Source organism: Eptatretus burgeri, chromosome 4 (assembly GCF_056783735.1).
Source record: "Eptatretus burgeri isolate ZD-2024b chromosome 4, Ebu_testis_v1, whole genome shotgun sequence".
Lineage (NCBI taxonomy): Eukaryota > Metazoa > Chordata > Myxini > Myxiniformes > Myxinidae > Eptatretus > Eptatretus burgeri.
Window position 1 is genome coordinate 76371777 of NC_140964.1, and position 16930 is coordinate 76388706.

Genomic DNA, 16930 nt, shown 5'->3' on the forward strand with positions numbered 1-16930 from the left:
TCAAAAATTATTTGCCGTTTGAGTTAATCATACCGCGATGTAACCCGGAGACAGTACGGATATGTTGGTCTACTTCCAGTGCGATGTTACAGCTAATCTGAAGAAGGAGGAGGAAGAAGAAGACGATTTAGACTATCAATTGCAAATTTACCAACTTTATAATTCAGAAATCGGAAAAAGACACATCATATCTATTTTCTAGGGTGTCAAGGGATAGATTAATGCTGAGGTGGTCTGACCATTTAGGTTCCACTTTAAGGAATCATATTTACCTCGTTAAGTGTTTGTATCTCATATCGTATTCACATCATATTTCCATCAGGTGATGGGGATGTAGCGGTAATATGAGCTTAATGCACCAAATGGCTTCATCTTCATGCTTCAGTTACTTTCAATGATGTAAAATCATCAAATCACCTGACACTCATCAATACTTCATTTGTGGTGTGGAGCTCTTCACACTAATTTGTGATTTTCTGGAGGATATATGAATCAGGACTGGCATGTTGGTCTCGACCAAGAGGCATGCAGAATCAACTCTGAGCTGTTTAGCCTGGGTTCGAATTCTAACCCAGCTATAAACTCATCCTGATGTTTCACATGTAGGGTGAGTCATCAATGTGTGTTGTCCTTCAGAAAGATGCTCAGCTGGAGAACCTATCTGCCAGCACTATAGTCATTGGTGGAAGTTAAAGATTCCATAATGTCTTTCGCAAAGAGTAGGCGAGTTTACGCTGACACCCTGGACCCAAATTACAAAATCCTGCCCTGACTGACTGCTGGGAAGGCAATGGTAAACCACCCAGCACAACCCTCACCAAGAGACTACTTTGGTTGCACCAACACTCTGTAAAGTGTCTGGTCCATTGATTGAATGGCTGATACTATTAATCATTTTGATTTACTAGCATTGTGAGAAACAGTATATATATATATATATATATATATATATATATATATATATATATATATATATATATATATATATATATATATATATATATATGAGGTGCCGCGAGGAGTGATGTAAGGGACACATCGGCCATTTTGGAGTTAATGCCATATAGCTAGGGTTGGGCACACAGACTTTTTCTCTGTTGTCCCGTTGAAAGAGTGTTTTTTATGGCCATTTTTCACGCTGATCAAGAATCCGTTGAAAATTTTGACCGAGGATGATGTTTTAGGTTGGTAAAATGCAAAAAATCAAAATGGCCACCAAATTTACCCACTTTTCAGGTAAAATTTGATAATTATGGCTTACTAGGGCATGTAATATTATTATTAAGACATCATCCTTGGTCAAAAATTTCAACGGATTCTTGATCAGCATGAAAAATGGCCATAAAAAAACACTCCTTTTAACGGGACAACAGAGAAAAAGTCTATGTGTGCCCAACCCTAATATTACATGCACTAGTAAGCCATAATTATCAAATTTTACCTGAAAAGTGGGTAAATTTGGCGGCCATTTTGATTTTTTGCATTTTACCAACCGAAGACATCATCCTCTGTCAAAAAGTTCAACGGATTCGTGATCAGCGTGAAATTTGGCCATAAAAACACTCCTTTCAAAAAAAGTATGGTTGTATGCCCAACCATAATATAGCACTATTTTAACCCTTACCCTATCATCCGAGCCTATCATCACCTTATCATTTAAAAATGTCGCTTACATTACTCCTCCTCGCGGGGCCTCATATATATATATATATATATATATATATATATATATATATATATATATATATATATATATATATATATATATATATATATATATATATATATATATATATTGTTACGGCTGTGGAAATTCGCAGACCACCATAAAGGGTCCTGAGATCAGTTATGACGATAAGTAATTGTGTAGTTAGATTTCCCCACCGTTGTTTAGAGGGAATTTGCATGTTCACCGGACTGCGATCCTTTGAGATAGCCGTTTTTCTTTTCTCTATCATTATTTTGGACCCCCAAAACCAAATCGCCACCACCAACATCATCCCCAAACAACTACAACTCAAACACCACCACCTTCGCCTCTTTACCTCCACAACTCCACCCCGCAAACATCGCTTCACCGCCATTCTCAAACGACGCCCGCTAGCAACCAAATCACCACCACCAACACCCTTCCCAAACCACCGCAGCAAACTCCCACCACCTTCGCCTTTCCACCAAAAGTCGGGCCATGGGTTGTGAATGAGTTCCTTTCACCTCGAAAAGCGGATCAGCAATGACTCACGCCCACTTTTCATCCATCCAATGGCTAAGCATCGGGTGGTGTGGCCCTGCCTCCGAACCCGCTGTGATCCACAAATTTGCATATACGCCCCTCCCTCGGCCTATATAAGCGCGAGCACAACGCAGCTCGCGACAGTCAAGTGGGAGCAGTGGAGTGGCAGCAGCAGTGTGGCAGTCAAGTCTGGAGTCGGTGGAGTAGCAGTCTGGAATGTCGGGAGACGGGGCAGTCAAGTCGAGTGCAGTGTCGGCGGGGCAGTTAAGTCGGGAGACGGAGCTCGAAGCAGACGGGAAAGGCAGACGGGGGCCGAACGCCGAAGAGAGCTCACCGGCCACACCAGGGGCATGAAGCCAGGCGCAGCTACGCTGACATTGCGGCTTGCCCGCCATCGCGCCACGAGGGCGCGGGTAAGACCCTTCAGTCTCGTGGACCTGGCCGCTCATCCAGGTTCCACGCACATTTGGTCCACGAACCTGTCTGCCACCCTTGCCTTTGAGGGTGGCTTTTTCCTTTGCTTTTTTGTAAATGCATGTAGTGGCGCCATCTTGTAAGTAAAACTGTCTAAGTGTGCGTGCGAATAAAGACTTTATTCGGTTGTAATTCTTGCTTTCATTGCTTTCACTGTATATGTGCCTGAATTACTGTATGGCTGTAAAATACGTGCTTATCTGAGTGTGCAATAAATGTGCTTGTTGAACTGTTCCCCGTTTCGTTGCGTCCTTTCCCTTGTTTGAAAGTTCCATCTTGCATCACGGAAGGAATTGGTAGAGGGGTGTAAGCACCCGGTAAATAATCACGTCCGTCGGGGCCGGCGATAACACCGCTCGGTTATCACTGAAGCACGGAACGGACCGCTTAAGCGGTTCGTGTCCTAGGCCGGCCAGCGGCGAGGTACGATCGCCCGGTTAACTACCCGCGCAGGTACTTAGATAGGTCGAGTTTGGCGAACAACCCTATCCTGCGTGGGTGGCCGATGGGCACGATTGTGGTGGTGTCGAGAGACCCACCCGTGACTAGCTCCTGGCGGTAGTCCCAAGGAGGGTCACGACTGAATTGTCCATTCCGGTGGGCGACGCGCTCGCGATTTGAGTTACATGGCCGATCGCACTCCGGGCGGACCGAAATTCGTAACAATATGTATATATATATATATATATGTATATATGTATATATATGTATATATATGTGTATATATATATATAATGTATATATATATATGTATATATATATATGTATATATATATATGTATATATATATATATATATATATATATATATATATATATATATATATATATGTATTGTTACGAATTCTGGCCCGCCCGGCGTGCGATCGGCCACGTAACTCAAATCGCGACGCGTCACCCACCGGAACGGACAATTCAGTCATGAACCTCTTGGAACTACCGCCAAGGAGCTAGCCACGGGTGGGTGTTTAACCTCACCACAACCCAGTCCGCATTCTACCCGCGCGAAATAGGGTGAATCGCCGAATGTCGATACACCTATGTACCCGCACGGGTAGCGTACCGAGGAGTTGTACCACGCCGCAGGTCGACTCCGGTTACAAAACGCTTGAGCGGCTTGTTCCATGCTGCAGGGATAACCGAGCGGAGTTATCGCCGACCTCGACGGTTCAGATTATTTACTGGGTGTCTAAAACCACTACCAATCCCTTACGTGATGCAAGATGGAGATTCAACAAAGGAAAGGACGAAGCGAATTTCCACAGCCGTAACAGTATATATATATATATATATATATATATATATATATATATATATATATATATGTATATATGTATATATATATATATATATATATATATATATATACACATCAGCGTTTCTCAACCTTTGATGGCCCATGGCCCCCCTACCGAGTCGCTTAACATTCGTGGTCCCCTGCCCTTCAATAAAAGATGCAGATTTCATTTTATGAAATTTATTTACTCAGTCTTAAAAGATAAATCAAAGTAAACATTTTTCTAAGCAATACAATCAATGAGACACTTGCTGTTGGGCTTGTCTGACGAGGCCTCTTATGTGCGGCTCCGTCTTGGACACAGCAAGGCGAATATCGTTCCCAAAGTCAAGACGGTTTGTGGACTTCGTTATAATGGTCGCAAGGTCAGAAAATCCAGATTCGCAAAGATATGTTGTGGCGAATTGAATGAGCATTATGGATGCCTTCTTGCTGAGTAGTGGATACGCATCCTGAACAGACAACCAGAAGGTGGAGAGGTCTTCTTTGTTACTGAAGACCAGCTTCATTGCTTTTGAAACCTTCAACTCTGCCAGCTCCTCTGCTTCGTCTTCAGTAGGTTCAATTTTGGCGTTAAACGGGTCTTTGTGCCACGGCGGAACATCCAACGGTGCATCGTCGAAATACGATTTGAACTCGGCGGAGAGATTGTCGAGATGTCTAGTGATGCAATCTTTGATGCCGACGGGAAGCTCAATCCTCTGCGTCTGCAGGTGCTCGTCCAAGAAAGGAAACGAGGCAGTGGACCCGGCCTTGATTCGTGCCTGCCAGACTTCCATTCCAGCAGACAGTCCGGCAAACTTGTCTTGAACGTCACTGACTGTCACATCACGGCCTTGCAAGGACTGGTTCATTTCGTTGAGTCGGCCGAATATATCGGCCAGGGAGGTGAGCATCATGACGAACTCTTCATTGTCGAAGTGGACATGGAGGTTGTTTTTGTTGTCTCGCAGGAAGATTTCCACCTCAACCCGGAGTTCATACAGCCGAGAGAGGCATTTCCCCCTCGATAGCCAACGGACTTTGGTGTGGAACAGAAGTCCAACATGTTCCGCTCCCATTTCGTTGGCCAGGAGTTGGAAGAGCCGATGTTTTTGGCCTTCGCACGAATGAAGTTGATCACTTTGACCGCGACGTCCATGACTTCCAGCAAACGCGGCGGAAGAGTCTTTGACGCAAGAGCGTATCGGTGTAGCGAACAGTGGGAGGACGTCACATGGGGCCATTCGTTCTTCACAAGTGTGACGAACCCTCCTTTGACGCCGAGCATCGCTGGGGCACCATCAGTACAAATGTGCTTGAAATTCTGCCAACCGAGTCCATTAGCTTCAAAAAAAAAAAAAAGAGTCCACAATAGCTTTGATATCTGCTGCTGTCATTGTGGTTGGTAGGGTATTGCAGAACAATAACTCTTCCTTCATCTTTCCCTTTCTCTCATAGCGAGCGAAGGCGATCAACTGGCTCTCCAGGGCGGTGTTGGTAGACTCGTCGAATTGAAGGCTAGCCTGGAGCGTGCTTTGTTTGATTTCGGAGCAACCTTGATGGCACACATCAGCGGCCATGTCGTCAATCCGTCGTCGGATCGTGTCATTAGAGAGCGAAACTTGCTGGATCTTCTTTTTCGCCTCTGGTCCGATCATCAATTCCACCATTTTCTCTGTACATGGCTTGATAAGGTCCCCAGCAATAGTGTACGGCTTCTTGCACTTCACAATTCGGTATGCCACTTCGTCGCTGGATTGAAGAGCAGGTTTTTCTTGTGGCTGGAATCCAAATTTGGGAAGTGTCGCTTCACGGTCATATCGTGATCATTTCGCAGACAGAGCGTTGATATTATCTTCCTTCCTTCCGGGATGCATCTTGTCGCGATGGTTTGAAAGTTTGGAAGGACGTAGTGACGCATTTGACATCACGACCGAGCAGTGCAGACATTGCGTGCAGTCCACGTCATCTCGACTGACATTCGTGAATCCAAACTTGACATAGCCGTCATTCCTTTTTCTAACACTCGACATCTGAGAAAAAAATTGAAAAAAACAAAATTCTAACGTTTTTATAAACATTGGTTTACTATGAATGCTCTGTGGGCTCCGCCTTCTCTTTTAAAATCGTGGCTAAACTCATCTACCCTTTTTACTTTGACACTATGACCGGAGACTCGTCACCTTAATTGTACATTACAAGCTTCTGCATTCTGAATTGCAGTTTTTCGGCGTCCGCTCATGGCCCCCCGGTCGAAGGCCGATGGCCCCCTTGGGGGGCCACGGGCCCCCGGTTGAGAAACGCTGGTATACATGTATAAATTATTTATGTTGTTCATCTTTCGGCTGCTCCCGTTAGGGGTCGCCACAGTGGATCATCCATTATGATCCGCATACTGATTTGGCATAGGTTTTACGCCGGATGCCCTTCCTGACGCAACCCTGGTCGCCTCTTACGACACAGGGATAAGGATTGTGTTTCGCCATGATTCCGAGATGCCCTACACCCTCTCATAGCATGGCGCAGCGCAGAGCTCCCGTCCTCAAGCGATCCTCCAACCCAAGCCTCCGAGTAGCCGGATTAAAGGCGCACGCCACTATGCCCGGTATATGTTTTCATGTGTGTGTATGTATATATCATTTTACAGGATAGGTTTGCTCACTTGTGCAATTTTAAGTGCTTATAATCAACCATTGAAAGTGGATTAGGTGTTGGCCAGACCAGTAGCAATGGTGTTTTTATTCTCCACTAAAGGACATCATGGAATGATTTGAGTTGTTGATTGACACAACATGACAAACACCTCAACCACTTGGAGGAGGTGTACTTTATGATATCAAAATGTTTTGATTTCACCACTTGAGTGGTCATCGTCAGTGTCATTGATCTATGTACTCACTGTGTGCAGGACACACGGGTTGTCTCATGGCATTGCTGGGCGCAGGTGTTGATCCGGACAAAGAAGGAAGAATGGGGAGCAATAGTGAAGATGAGAATCAAATACAATGTACAAATATGCAAAGCACAGCACTCTATGCAGCAGTTGTACACGGACACCTGGAGGCTGCACGTGTGCTCCTGCATGCTGGTACGATTACTTTTGCAATATTATCTGAGAAAATTTGAGATCAATTAAAAATACAAAACACACATATATGGCTCTGTGCACCAGATGCATTCATTTCGGGTAACTGTGCTTCAAATCCAACTCGTTTGCTTCCATCTTGAATGTCCCTAAGCCTCCAATGTTCATCATGATCCATATCCTGAGGGAAATGGCACTTTGTACACTTGAGGGCTCAGGTCAGTGGGTGAGTAGATATGCTTCCAACCCAGGTCAACTTGAATGGGTACAGACAGGCCCAGCCCATGTGGAAATGGAGAAATGCTTGCACCTTACTCCGACCTTTACCTTCTCCATCATGATAAAACGTTAATCATGGAATATGCTCCGGTTGGAAGAGAATGATACAGCAAATACTCCCTTTTTAAAGCAATCATGTTTGATGGTACGCAATATGAACCAGTAGCTTATTGCAGTATGTGTGCAAGTGCTTTGCAAATAAAAAACTGTTTAAAATAAAGGAAATAATAATAAAGGGCCATCTATTTATAGCATACGTAAAATGGCAGAATATATACGGGGGCTGCAAAAGTAGGTATACTGTAAGGATTATACCAGTATTACCAGTATTATAATAGTGGTGCTGGGATTCATTTAATACTAGAATTCATTTAATTTGAACATTTGAGGGATGAATATGTTTATTATTGATATGTTTATTATTGGTATGTTATTATTGATATGCTTGTATAATTATAATCAATAAAATAAGTTTTGTGTGCACGTTTTGTTTTTCATTACTGTATACCTACTTTTGCAGCCCCCTGTATATATGTATATATATATATATATATATATATATATATATATATATATATATATATATATATATATATATATATATATATATATATTTTTTTTCCCACTTTCACCCTCACCCTCCCCCGTCCCCCACCCCTCCTCCACCAGCACCCTCCTTGTACAAAGTCCACAATGAAACTTTGCCTTAAACAATTTAATACGACTGCCAGAGCATCTGCGATTATGAAATCTTCGAACAGGCCGAAAGTAAATGTTTCCCACGACAGAGCAGAGTGCTATGTTCGGTTGGGAGTATTAAGAGAGAAAAAAAACTTTTCTGTAAAAATTGCAATGAAGGATACACCAATATTCCATAAATGTTCGAAGTGTACAAAATAGGAATAAACATAAACACGCGCAGTTTCAAATAAACAACTCTAATCTCCTTCGCCGAGCGGTTTATTTTGAAAAGCAAAATCATTTATTTTATGCATGCCATGCCAGGTGCGTCTGTACACCAAGGGAACAGTGACGAATCACCTCTGCACGCCGCCGCACGTCATGCACTCGCCTCACCTTGTGACCTGGGTCTTCCCACCATTTTGCTGCACTTTGGAGCGGATCCGAGGGCGGAGGATTCGCAAGGACAGCGACCGGTTGACCTTGTACCACTCCACTCGGCCATTCATGCTCTTCTTCTGCCAAAAGGTTCTTTAAACAGTCGGTGACAATTTGAGAGCAAAATGGACAACAAGCGTGTATGATCAACTTTCCACCAAATGTTTTTGAATGAGGTGGCATTGTGACACAAGTACATATGTGTAAAAACACACACACACACACACACACACACACACACACACACACACACACACACACACACACACAAAGAGACACACACGATATAAATGATGCAAACAAGAAAATCCAGAGAGATATTGAAACCGTCTTTGGCATGATTCATATGTGAGACTCATTTTTGTGAACATGCTTTTAAACTCTTTTCCATTAATGTGATGTTTCTTATTGAGCCAGATCCCCACTTCCACATAATATAGGAGGTTACAAGCAGCCATATATGCATGGCTATATCATAGTGGTGAGTTTGTTCGCCTATCCCTGCTCATCAGCACCCACATAATCATCAGCGAGCTCATCAGCACTTGAGGTCCATGACTCATGACTATTGTTAGTGTTGCGTATTGTTGGGAAATCTCTTTTTGTATATAAAAAAAAAACAGTCGGTGTTCTATCCAGACCCTGCCATCGCTTGGAAGCCATATAAATACATTGTGCCAACTACATCTTTAAGATGATTGGATCGAGGCTTATAATGGTGTGCTATTCAATTCCGATCATACATATCCCTTGTCTTCTCAGGGCCTCAAGATCTCACTCAGCTTTGTCGTCTGGCAATTCGATGCCACCTTGGATGGAACCACCTGAATGTTTTACATACACTACCTCTACCCACTCTACTCATTGACTTCTTGCTATTCAGGGACTGTGAAAAATGCTGAAGCAGTTACACTTGGAAGATTTTCAAACATGTTGTTTTGAGGACAATGGCCTTTGTTTGAGCACTGCCTTGTTTAGTGCAAAAGTCTTTGTTTGAGCAATCCTTGCCTTGTTTTGAACAATCTTTGCTTTGTTTCACACAATAGTCTGAGCAATCAATCATTGCCTCGTTTCATGCATTCATCTCTGTTTGAGCAAACTTTGCTCGTTTTAGTGCAATCGTCTTTGTTTGAGCAATCTTTGCCTTGTTTATTGTAATAGTCTTTGTTTGACCAAAACTTGCCTTGTTTATTGTCATTGTCTTTATTTGAGCAATATCTTCCTTGTTTTGTGAAATAGTCTGTTTGAGCAATATTTGCCTTGTTTAGTGTAATCGTCTTTATTTGAGCAATCTTTACCTTGTTTTGTGCAATAGTCAGTTTGAGCAATATTTGCCTTGTTTAGTGTAATCGTCTTTATTTGAGCAATCTTTACCTTGTTTTGTGCAATAGTCAGTTTGAGCAATATTTGCCTTGTTTAGTGTAATCGTCTTTATTTGAGCAATCTTTACCTTGTTTTGTGCAATAGTCAGTTTGAGCAATATTTGCCTTGTTTAGTGTAATCGTCTTCATTTGAGCAATCTTTAGCTTATTTTGTGCAATAGTCTTTATTTCAGCAATGTTGTCTGTTTAAAAAATCGTTGTTTTTTTTTTTCGTGTAATAGTCTTTGTTTGAGCAATCTTTCCTTTGTTTAGTGCAATAACCTGTTTCAACAATCTTTGCCTTGTCTATGTTTGAGCAATATAATATATGTTTGAGCCTTTTTAATGTAATATTCTTTGTCTGAGGAATCTTTTCCTTTTTTTTAGTGCAAATAGACTTTGTTTGAGCAATCTTTGCCTTTTTAGCAAGAGAAGTAATTGACATATGTGAGTGGGAATAAAAGTACATCCGGTGGTCCAACGTGCAAAGAGAAATAGCTTTCTCCTCTGGCACAGACTACCAGCATGTGGTCTTGCATAACCAATTGATCTAGTTAAAATTTCGTGTGCTCTGCTTGATATTTACTATGACAATACAAACTATTTCCAGCTTCTTCATTAATCCTTCATAGGACACTTAACTCAGAGACCCTTTTTGTTGAATAGCCCACTACTTGCCCTGTCAAGCATCTGCAGGCTTTACTGGTGACCTTTCATTTGAGATTTTTAATTTGTTTTTCTTTTCGGATATCTGCCTTAGGTAATTAAATAAATGTAGTTGGTGAAAGATGAAGAACTCACCATTGTATCTATGTGTCATGTTTATTAATGGTTATGCAGCATGTTTGGAATCCACATCCTGAACAAAGCTTTTCACCCAAAACCTCTGGGATTACACTTGTGCCTCCAACGCCAAGACCATCATACCCCTTGAAACCCTAGTTAATATAAAATTGGACTCGTCTTGGTGAAGAAACAACTAATGGCCAAAGTGAGCCTCAGCTAAAATAAAGAGGGGAATCTTGAATCCTTTCACCTGCTTGCCTTACAACACAACAAGCATTTTAAGGCCATTTTCCCTGCTAAAGCAGGGGTTAGCCTTAACCTGCTTGCCTTGATTGCATATAATAATACAGCAAAGAGTAAGTACTGTATGGCAAAATATTTGAAGTGGCTATGTAACACAGGCTAACCCCCTCTTCCCCACCCACCCACCCCCCCCAACTTCCCCAAAACCATACCATCTGTGTTGCAGTGGTTCAACCAGCATGCACTTACAACCCTGTGCGTTTCCTCATAGATTACCCACACGACTCTGCCATGCTGCACACTTAACCTATGGTTACATAATACAAGTAGGCTAATTCATTCATTCGTGCATACAAGGGGTTGCTGGTAGCATTATGGGCTGATTTGCCGCTGATGCGGTATCTTCCGTAGATCAAGGTGCAGTACTGTGACAGTGGGGTGGACATCTGGTCAGACCTACTGGGACAAATGATCACCAATTTATTGACAGATTGTCCAGAGAGACCATCCACCGGGAAACTTGAACAGATCTCTGCTTCAGTTTCTGACATACACAAACTCTAAGGAGATCTTCCGCCTATGGCAATTTCCGCATTTAATAGGATTTGGGGCCGAGCGAGCCCCGAGGAATCGTACAGGTGATGTTACAACCTCCTAATGAGGGTTTTGCACCAAATTTCCAATGGTCTTGAGTTTAAATTATGCTGCGGTTATTGTTCCAAATTGAACCGTGCACCAGGCAGACAGTCCAATGGTGGTAAACAGGTTTAGTGAGGAGATGAGAGTTAAGTGAGGAGATGAGAGTTAAGGAGAACAAGAAAAGAAAGGCACATGTATTACAATTCCTCATACACCATATAAATCCCACATGCCCACAATATCTTGACGGCTTACACGGTATCTTACAGCATTCACACGACGAAGACTTGAGGTCACAACACGAAGAAAGACAAACGTGATCCCCAAGCGATGCCTGTGTGGTGTCTGTGCCAGTGGTTCAAAGGGGAAACTAGAACGGCAAAGCCTTTAGTGGGAAGAGATGCATCTGGCGGTGTCTCGCCCAGGCCCCACAGTCTCTCAGGGTCTGCACGCTTGTGCGGCGTTGCTGAATTCCGTCTCTACAATGTCCATTCATTGGACTTCATGGAGCATCTCGCCCACCCAGCTGCTCTGTCCTAATGTCTCTGCTTGAGTTCCACTCCCCTTTGAGATCTGTTTGAACTCATCTCGAACTGCCACAAACTGTCCCTGCCACTCACCTTTCCTTACCTTGCGAATGTACGCCCTTTGGTTCTCCGCCCCACCTCTCAAGTCTCTTGATACACCCATAATTGTGTAAGGTTTCAGGTGATTCCAGCAGAGAGTGAGATGATTGAACAAAGAAACAGCTGTGGTAAGTAGCTTGCCCAAGGCCTCAAACCAAATAACAGCCTCAGCGAGCATCCACTCCAGCACTTTCCCAGGGTTGATAAAATTCCTAGCCTTTGAGATAACACCATGAAAGAAAAACAGCTGTCTGGAAGCAACAATATACTTTTTTTTTAAAAGCACAAGTTAAAACCAGAATATAAAAGCTATTCAATCATGTGCATATATCTGGAACTCATTTTATACAATTATAAGAGCAGAATTAATTGATTTCCTTCCACAGTACCATACGCCCTCCACTTCTTAAGGATTGTCTTGACTGCTCCAGGGGATATTCAAGGCCTATGAAATATTTTATACCCATTTCCTGATCCGTGCCTTTCCATAACTTTATGCCAGTCTTTTGAAAGCTCCTTGGGGCTCATGGTTGAGTCTTTGCTGTGAAATGCATTGTGCAGGAAAGGAAACCTACAGGAATAGCTGATTTTATTCTGAAATAATCAGAATCACTACAATTTAACACAGGTGGAGGGCAATTAACTTGGTGTGTGATTTTGAAGGTGATGGTTACACCTGAGCTACTTTATAAGTGTGTGTGTGTGTGTGTGTGTGTGTGTGTGTGTGTGTGTGTGTGTGTGTGTGTGTGTGTGTGTGTGTGTGTGTGTGTGTGTGGGGGGGGGGGTGGGAATCACTCATACAACCAAGATATTCTACTTTTGTATTTTTAATTAATTTTCTGAAATTTTGACAATTTGTTTCATATGGAAGTTGTGTATTACAATGTGTAAATAAAGGTTGAAAAAGTCTGATTTAACGCAATTTAATTCCAGGCCGAAGGCAACAAGATAATATGAGGCGCCGTGAGGAGGAGTTTTTGTCAGGTCAGGTTCGATCTGTGACCTGCTACAGGTACCATGTAAACCTGTACTAACCTGTTCCATGGTCGGGTTGTCGGCGACTAAACCGTCTCCCCCACCAGGTTTTCTGGTGAGGAGGGTGTTTGGATATGGACACCCAGCAGGATTAAAAACAAAACCTGTCAAAGGGCGGAGGAGCTCCTTGTGAGCCAACAGCCATCCATATCTAGTGCCCAACTGTGTCTGCGGACGTCCTCCTGCAGTTGGGTCACCTCTTATTAGGAGGTTGGTGGCAGGATTTGCACTCCGGCCACCGTAAAACCCTTCATTCCGCAAAACGCAAAAAAATCTGAAAACCCACTCCGTGGGAGTACCTCCTGTGCAGCTTCCCTTCGCAGGGCAGCTCACCGGATGATGGGATTGGGGCTCTGCACTCCTCTGCTTGATCGCGGCTTCGCCGGGCAGAGGCAAGAAGACTTCCGCCGTCTGTGGGGAACACCCGTGGCTGCCAGCAAGGACCGACGGTAAGTTGTAAGGATAAACCCATACACAGATGGTATGTAAGGATAAACCCATGCACAGACCAGAACAAGTTGTGTGCCATTCGTACCCTGCTCTGTGTGATGATAAGGTATCACGGCTGCGAACGGGTTTGCCCGCCTTCGAGCACGTTCCATACAGAACGTGCGGACCCGTCATGGCCCACATGGTCAGCGCTCGCGTTCGCCCGTTTCTGTTATCGTGTGCATGGAATTCCTGACCCGAACTGTGTCAGGAATTGAGGGGAACGATCGGATATAATAATTAGATGGAGGTTTGGAATGAAAAAAAGAATATAGATACAAGTATCAGATGGAGAAATGGAGGGAAAAGAGGATGCCGATATAATTAAATCCAGGAATGGGTTGAAAAGAACGCGCCGCCCATATCTGGCATACTTGTGTCTTGTACAATGTGGTGTGGTTGTTCTTTTTCTATTATCGGCCTCTGACAATGTAGTTATTGGAACCAAGCTGCCAGCCACGCTCTCGCTGATCTTGGGTCATTTGCTTCTGTATTGTGAAAAACAACATCCGTGTACAGCCTCTTTGAGATATTCGTTCGTATGCCTTTTCAATGCAACCAGCAATCTCATCCCAGATCATTGGAAATGTCAGACGATCATCTCAAGCTTGTGGCAGAGGTTCCTTCGAGGGTATCGCTGTATCCTCGCAGCTGCGCTGTCGATGCTCGTGTGGTGCTGCCGTGGCTTTCCTATTCCCCTCCCCCGGCTACAGCACGTGCTGCACGTGTTGGCCTCCGCAAGAACCCAAATTCGGATTTACCTCAGGAATAAGCAGAAAAGAAGAGTAGAAATGAAATTAGAGTGGTGTCAACAGACCTGGCTATGAGATCCACACAACGCACTGTCCCGTTGTCCCGCTAGACAAAAGGGAAGGGACTATCTTAACGTATATTAATGGAATAACTGTCGAGGGACCACTGTATGATGGTTGTTATTGCTTTGGAGGGATGCGGTTCCTATAACCGCATCAATATTTTGATTGGATGATGTTTTCGTGATAAAGTAAGTGGATTGACTCCCACTGATAGGTCGGATCTGAATCCGGATCTTTGCCAAAATCTAATCGGCTTGTTCTTGACACCTAACTACCTCAACCACCTGGTTTTGTCATAACTTGTCCACAACTTTTTGAGATATGCAATATCGTTTTTAGCCCCGTCTCTCAATGGTGAAGAATCATTTAAAAATCAAAGAAGTCTCCTATCTGGATCTGGATTGAGATCTTCACTAAAATTGAATAAATACTTCCTAGTGGCACTCCCAATCTGTTGTCCACAAGTTTTGTATGAATCCATCCATAACCTTTTGAGATATCATGCAATATTGTTAAAGATTTGGAAACCTTGTGCACACAAGTAGCCAGAGTCCCCGTAGTTCAGTTATTTCGATAAGTATGTGTTTATAGTTAGAATCCATCCACCCTTTGTCTAATGGGAATTACATGTGTGCGCTACAAATTATTTTTTAGTCAGGTTTATTATATCTTCTACAACAGCAACAACTACTACTACATCCACGACAGCAATGCTACTGTCCTGCACTCAACTGGTCGCCATTGCCCATGTGTTGTTGGCTGAAGGCGTGGGCAGAGCTTCCAACGCCTCGGTTCGAGGCTCCGTCCCAAGGAAGGGAGGGCATGGACCGTTTCCTCCAGCCAATGAGCGAAGGGCGAGCATGACACGCATGCCCCAGCCAATCGGGAGGTGACGAGTCATCCGACAACCCCTCGTCCAATCAGGAGATGAGTGGGAGGAGAAGAGGCCCCTCCCACCTAAAGAGGAGTAGAGTGGTTGTCTGGACCAGTGTTGGGGAGACAAGGGTGCGTTCTGCAGGATCGTGGCAATTGCGTTCTGCAGGATCGTGGTAATTGCGGTCTGCGGTCTTGGTGGCGAGTGCGGCTTGGTCTGGGTTGTGGGTTCAAGTCCCACCGTGGTGTTTGGCGTTGGAGCGCTCGAGCTGGGATCCCCGTTCCTGTCCACGGACTCCGAGCTCCACAAGTGCGGGGCTGGTGAAACCGCACGAGGTGGGGAGGTACCCGGCTCTACCGAAAATAGACCCACGAGGTCCATTTCGTGTGTGTGTGTGTGTGTGTGTGTGTGTGTGTGTGTGTGTGTGTGTGTGTGTGTGTGTGTGTTGCCGTCCAGTAAGTAGAATTGTTAAGTGCTTTTTCCTTGCTCATTGTACATTGCCTGCCTTTGATTCGTGATAACTCTGCTCTGTGTTCCCCTCCCTGATTATTCTTTGTTAAATAAACCCCTGTTAAATGTACCAGCTCGTTTTCTGTGCTTTCCTCCATTGGCCTCGCACGGTGTGGGTTTGAGAATTAGTAAGGCCGTTCGGGCCGGTAAATTGTTCATTTGGACCGACGGATCTTGGTAATCCCCGCTCGGTTTACACCCGGATCGGGCTCGGTAGTTCTGCTCGAGGTCCGTCGAGGGAGTGACTTCCCCGGTAATTTGACGGCGTGGCTATTTAGGTATATTGAAGTTAGGCAATTAACCCGACCCCATGCCGTCGGAGAATTGGCGATCACGGTCCCTAAGTGACCCGTTGACTCCGGAGTTGTCCGGGGTGACGACCGATAAATTCCGGGTGTTCGGTGGGAGAGGCTCTACTGTTCCACCTCGCAGTCGTTTATCGCCACCGAACCCCGGCCCACAACAATATATCGTTTTGGCCCCAACATCTCTCAATGGTGAAAAAAATCACTTGAAAAATTCTTGGATCCGGATACGGATTCAGATCTTCAGCAAAATTTCGCGTTTCTGTCCTTGGCCGGTCACCTACACACAGAAAAAAAAAAATCAGAACAATTGCTTGAAAACTGTGGCCAAAAATCGTGTGACAAACAAACAGACAAACACGACACAACAACATACTTGGCCTGAATTTGTTTTCAGCAAAAGTAACAAAGTCGACCGACCAGTATACAGTACTTGAAAAATCTTCGACTTTCCAAGTAACAAAGCATCATATATATTTATTACCGGCACGTGTAGGTCAATAAAGGAATAAAACATGAAGTACATCCTTAATCAATGTAGAAATAACATCGAAATGTAAGCCTGGGGTCCAAGAAGACCTGTTGTTGCCGGTTGGATCCAGGCGACTCAGTGTGACGAGTTTATAATAATCACGACGCGCAATTTCACGGCGCCTGGCAAGTGCACATCCGCCACGTAAACCAACACGTCATGACGCAACGCATCGTGCACGGTGATGTGCACGTGAACGTGATATGACGCGTCACGTCCCTGTCGATCACGTATGGACAACTCACGA

General features: G+C 44.0%; 2 protein-coding genes across 4 annotated transcripts in view; one reads left to right on the forward strand and one right to left on the reverse strand.

The window, feature by feature from the left end:
• LOC147028405 (uncharacterized) overlaps positions 1 to 16930 on the reverse strand; it is a 44127-nt gene that overhangs the window by 3870 nt on the left and 23327 nt on the right. The window contains exons 2-6 of one of the 3 annotated variants that reach the window (XM_085878770.1): positions 16358 to 16431; positions 8427 to 8561; positions 7137 to 7251; positions 6885 to 6919; positions 34 to 97 (exon numbers count right to left, since the gene is read on the reverse strand). The gene's annotated coding sequence lies outside the window, so the exon portion shown is untranslated. Of the gene's footprint in view, positions 1 to 33; positions 98 to 6884; positions 6920 to 7136; positions 7252 to 8426; positions 8562 to 12127; positions 12341 to 16357; positions 16432 to 16930 lie in introns of all 3 variants that reach the window. The other 2 variants (XM_085878768.1, XM_085878769.1) reach the window with 2 other exon arrangements.
• LOC147028406 (ankyrin repeat and SOCS box protein 5-like) lies at positions 6010 to 10629 on the forward strand. The gene is made up of 4 exons (XM_085878772.1): positions 6010 to 6590; positions 6894 to 7073; positions 8355 to 8558; positions 9231 to 10629. The coding sequence occupies exons 1-4, from the start codon at positions 6470 to 6472 to the stop codon at positions 9368 to 9370; spliced, it is 645 nt and encodes a 214-aa protein (XP_085734898.1). The 5' UTR covers positions 6010 to 6469; the 3' UTR covers positions 9371 to 10629.

What these genes read in the sequence shown, in the direction of transcription:
- LOC147028406 (XM_085878772.1), top strand. Translation starts at nt 6,470, where the DNA reads ATGATTCCGAGATGCCCTACACCCTCTCATAGCATGGCGCAGCGCAGA. An exon ending in GGCGCACGCCACTATGCCCG is followed by an intron (nt 6,591 to 6,893) that starts GTATATGTTTTC and finishes CACTGTGTGCAG; the next exon opens with GACACACGGGTTGTCTCATG. An exon ending in ACGTGTGCTCCTGCATGCTG is followed by an intron (nt 7,074 to 8,354) that starts GTACGATTACTT and finishes ATGCCATGCCAG; the next exon opens with GTGCGTCTGTACACCAAGGG.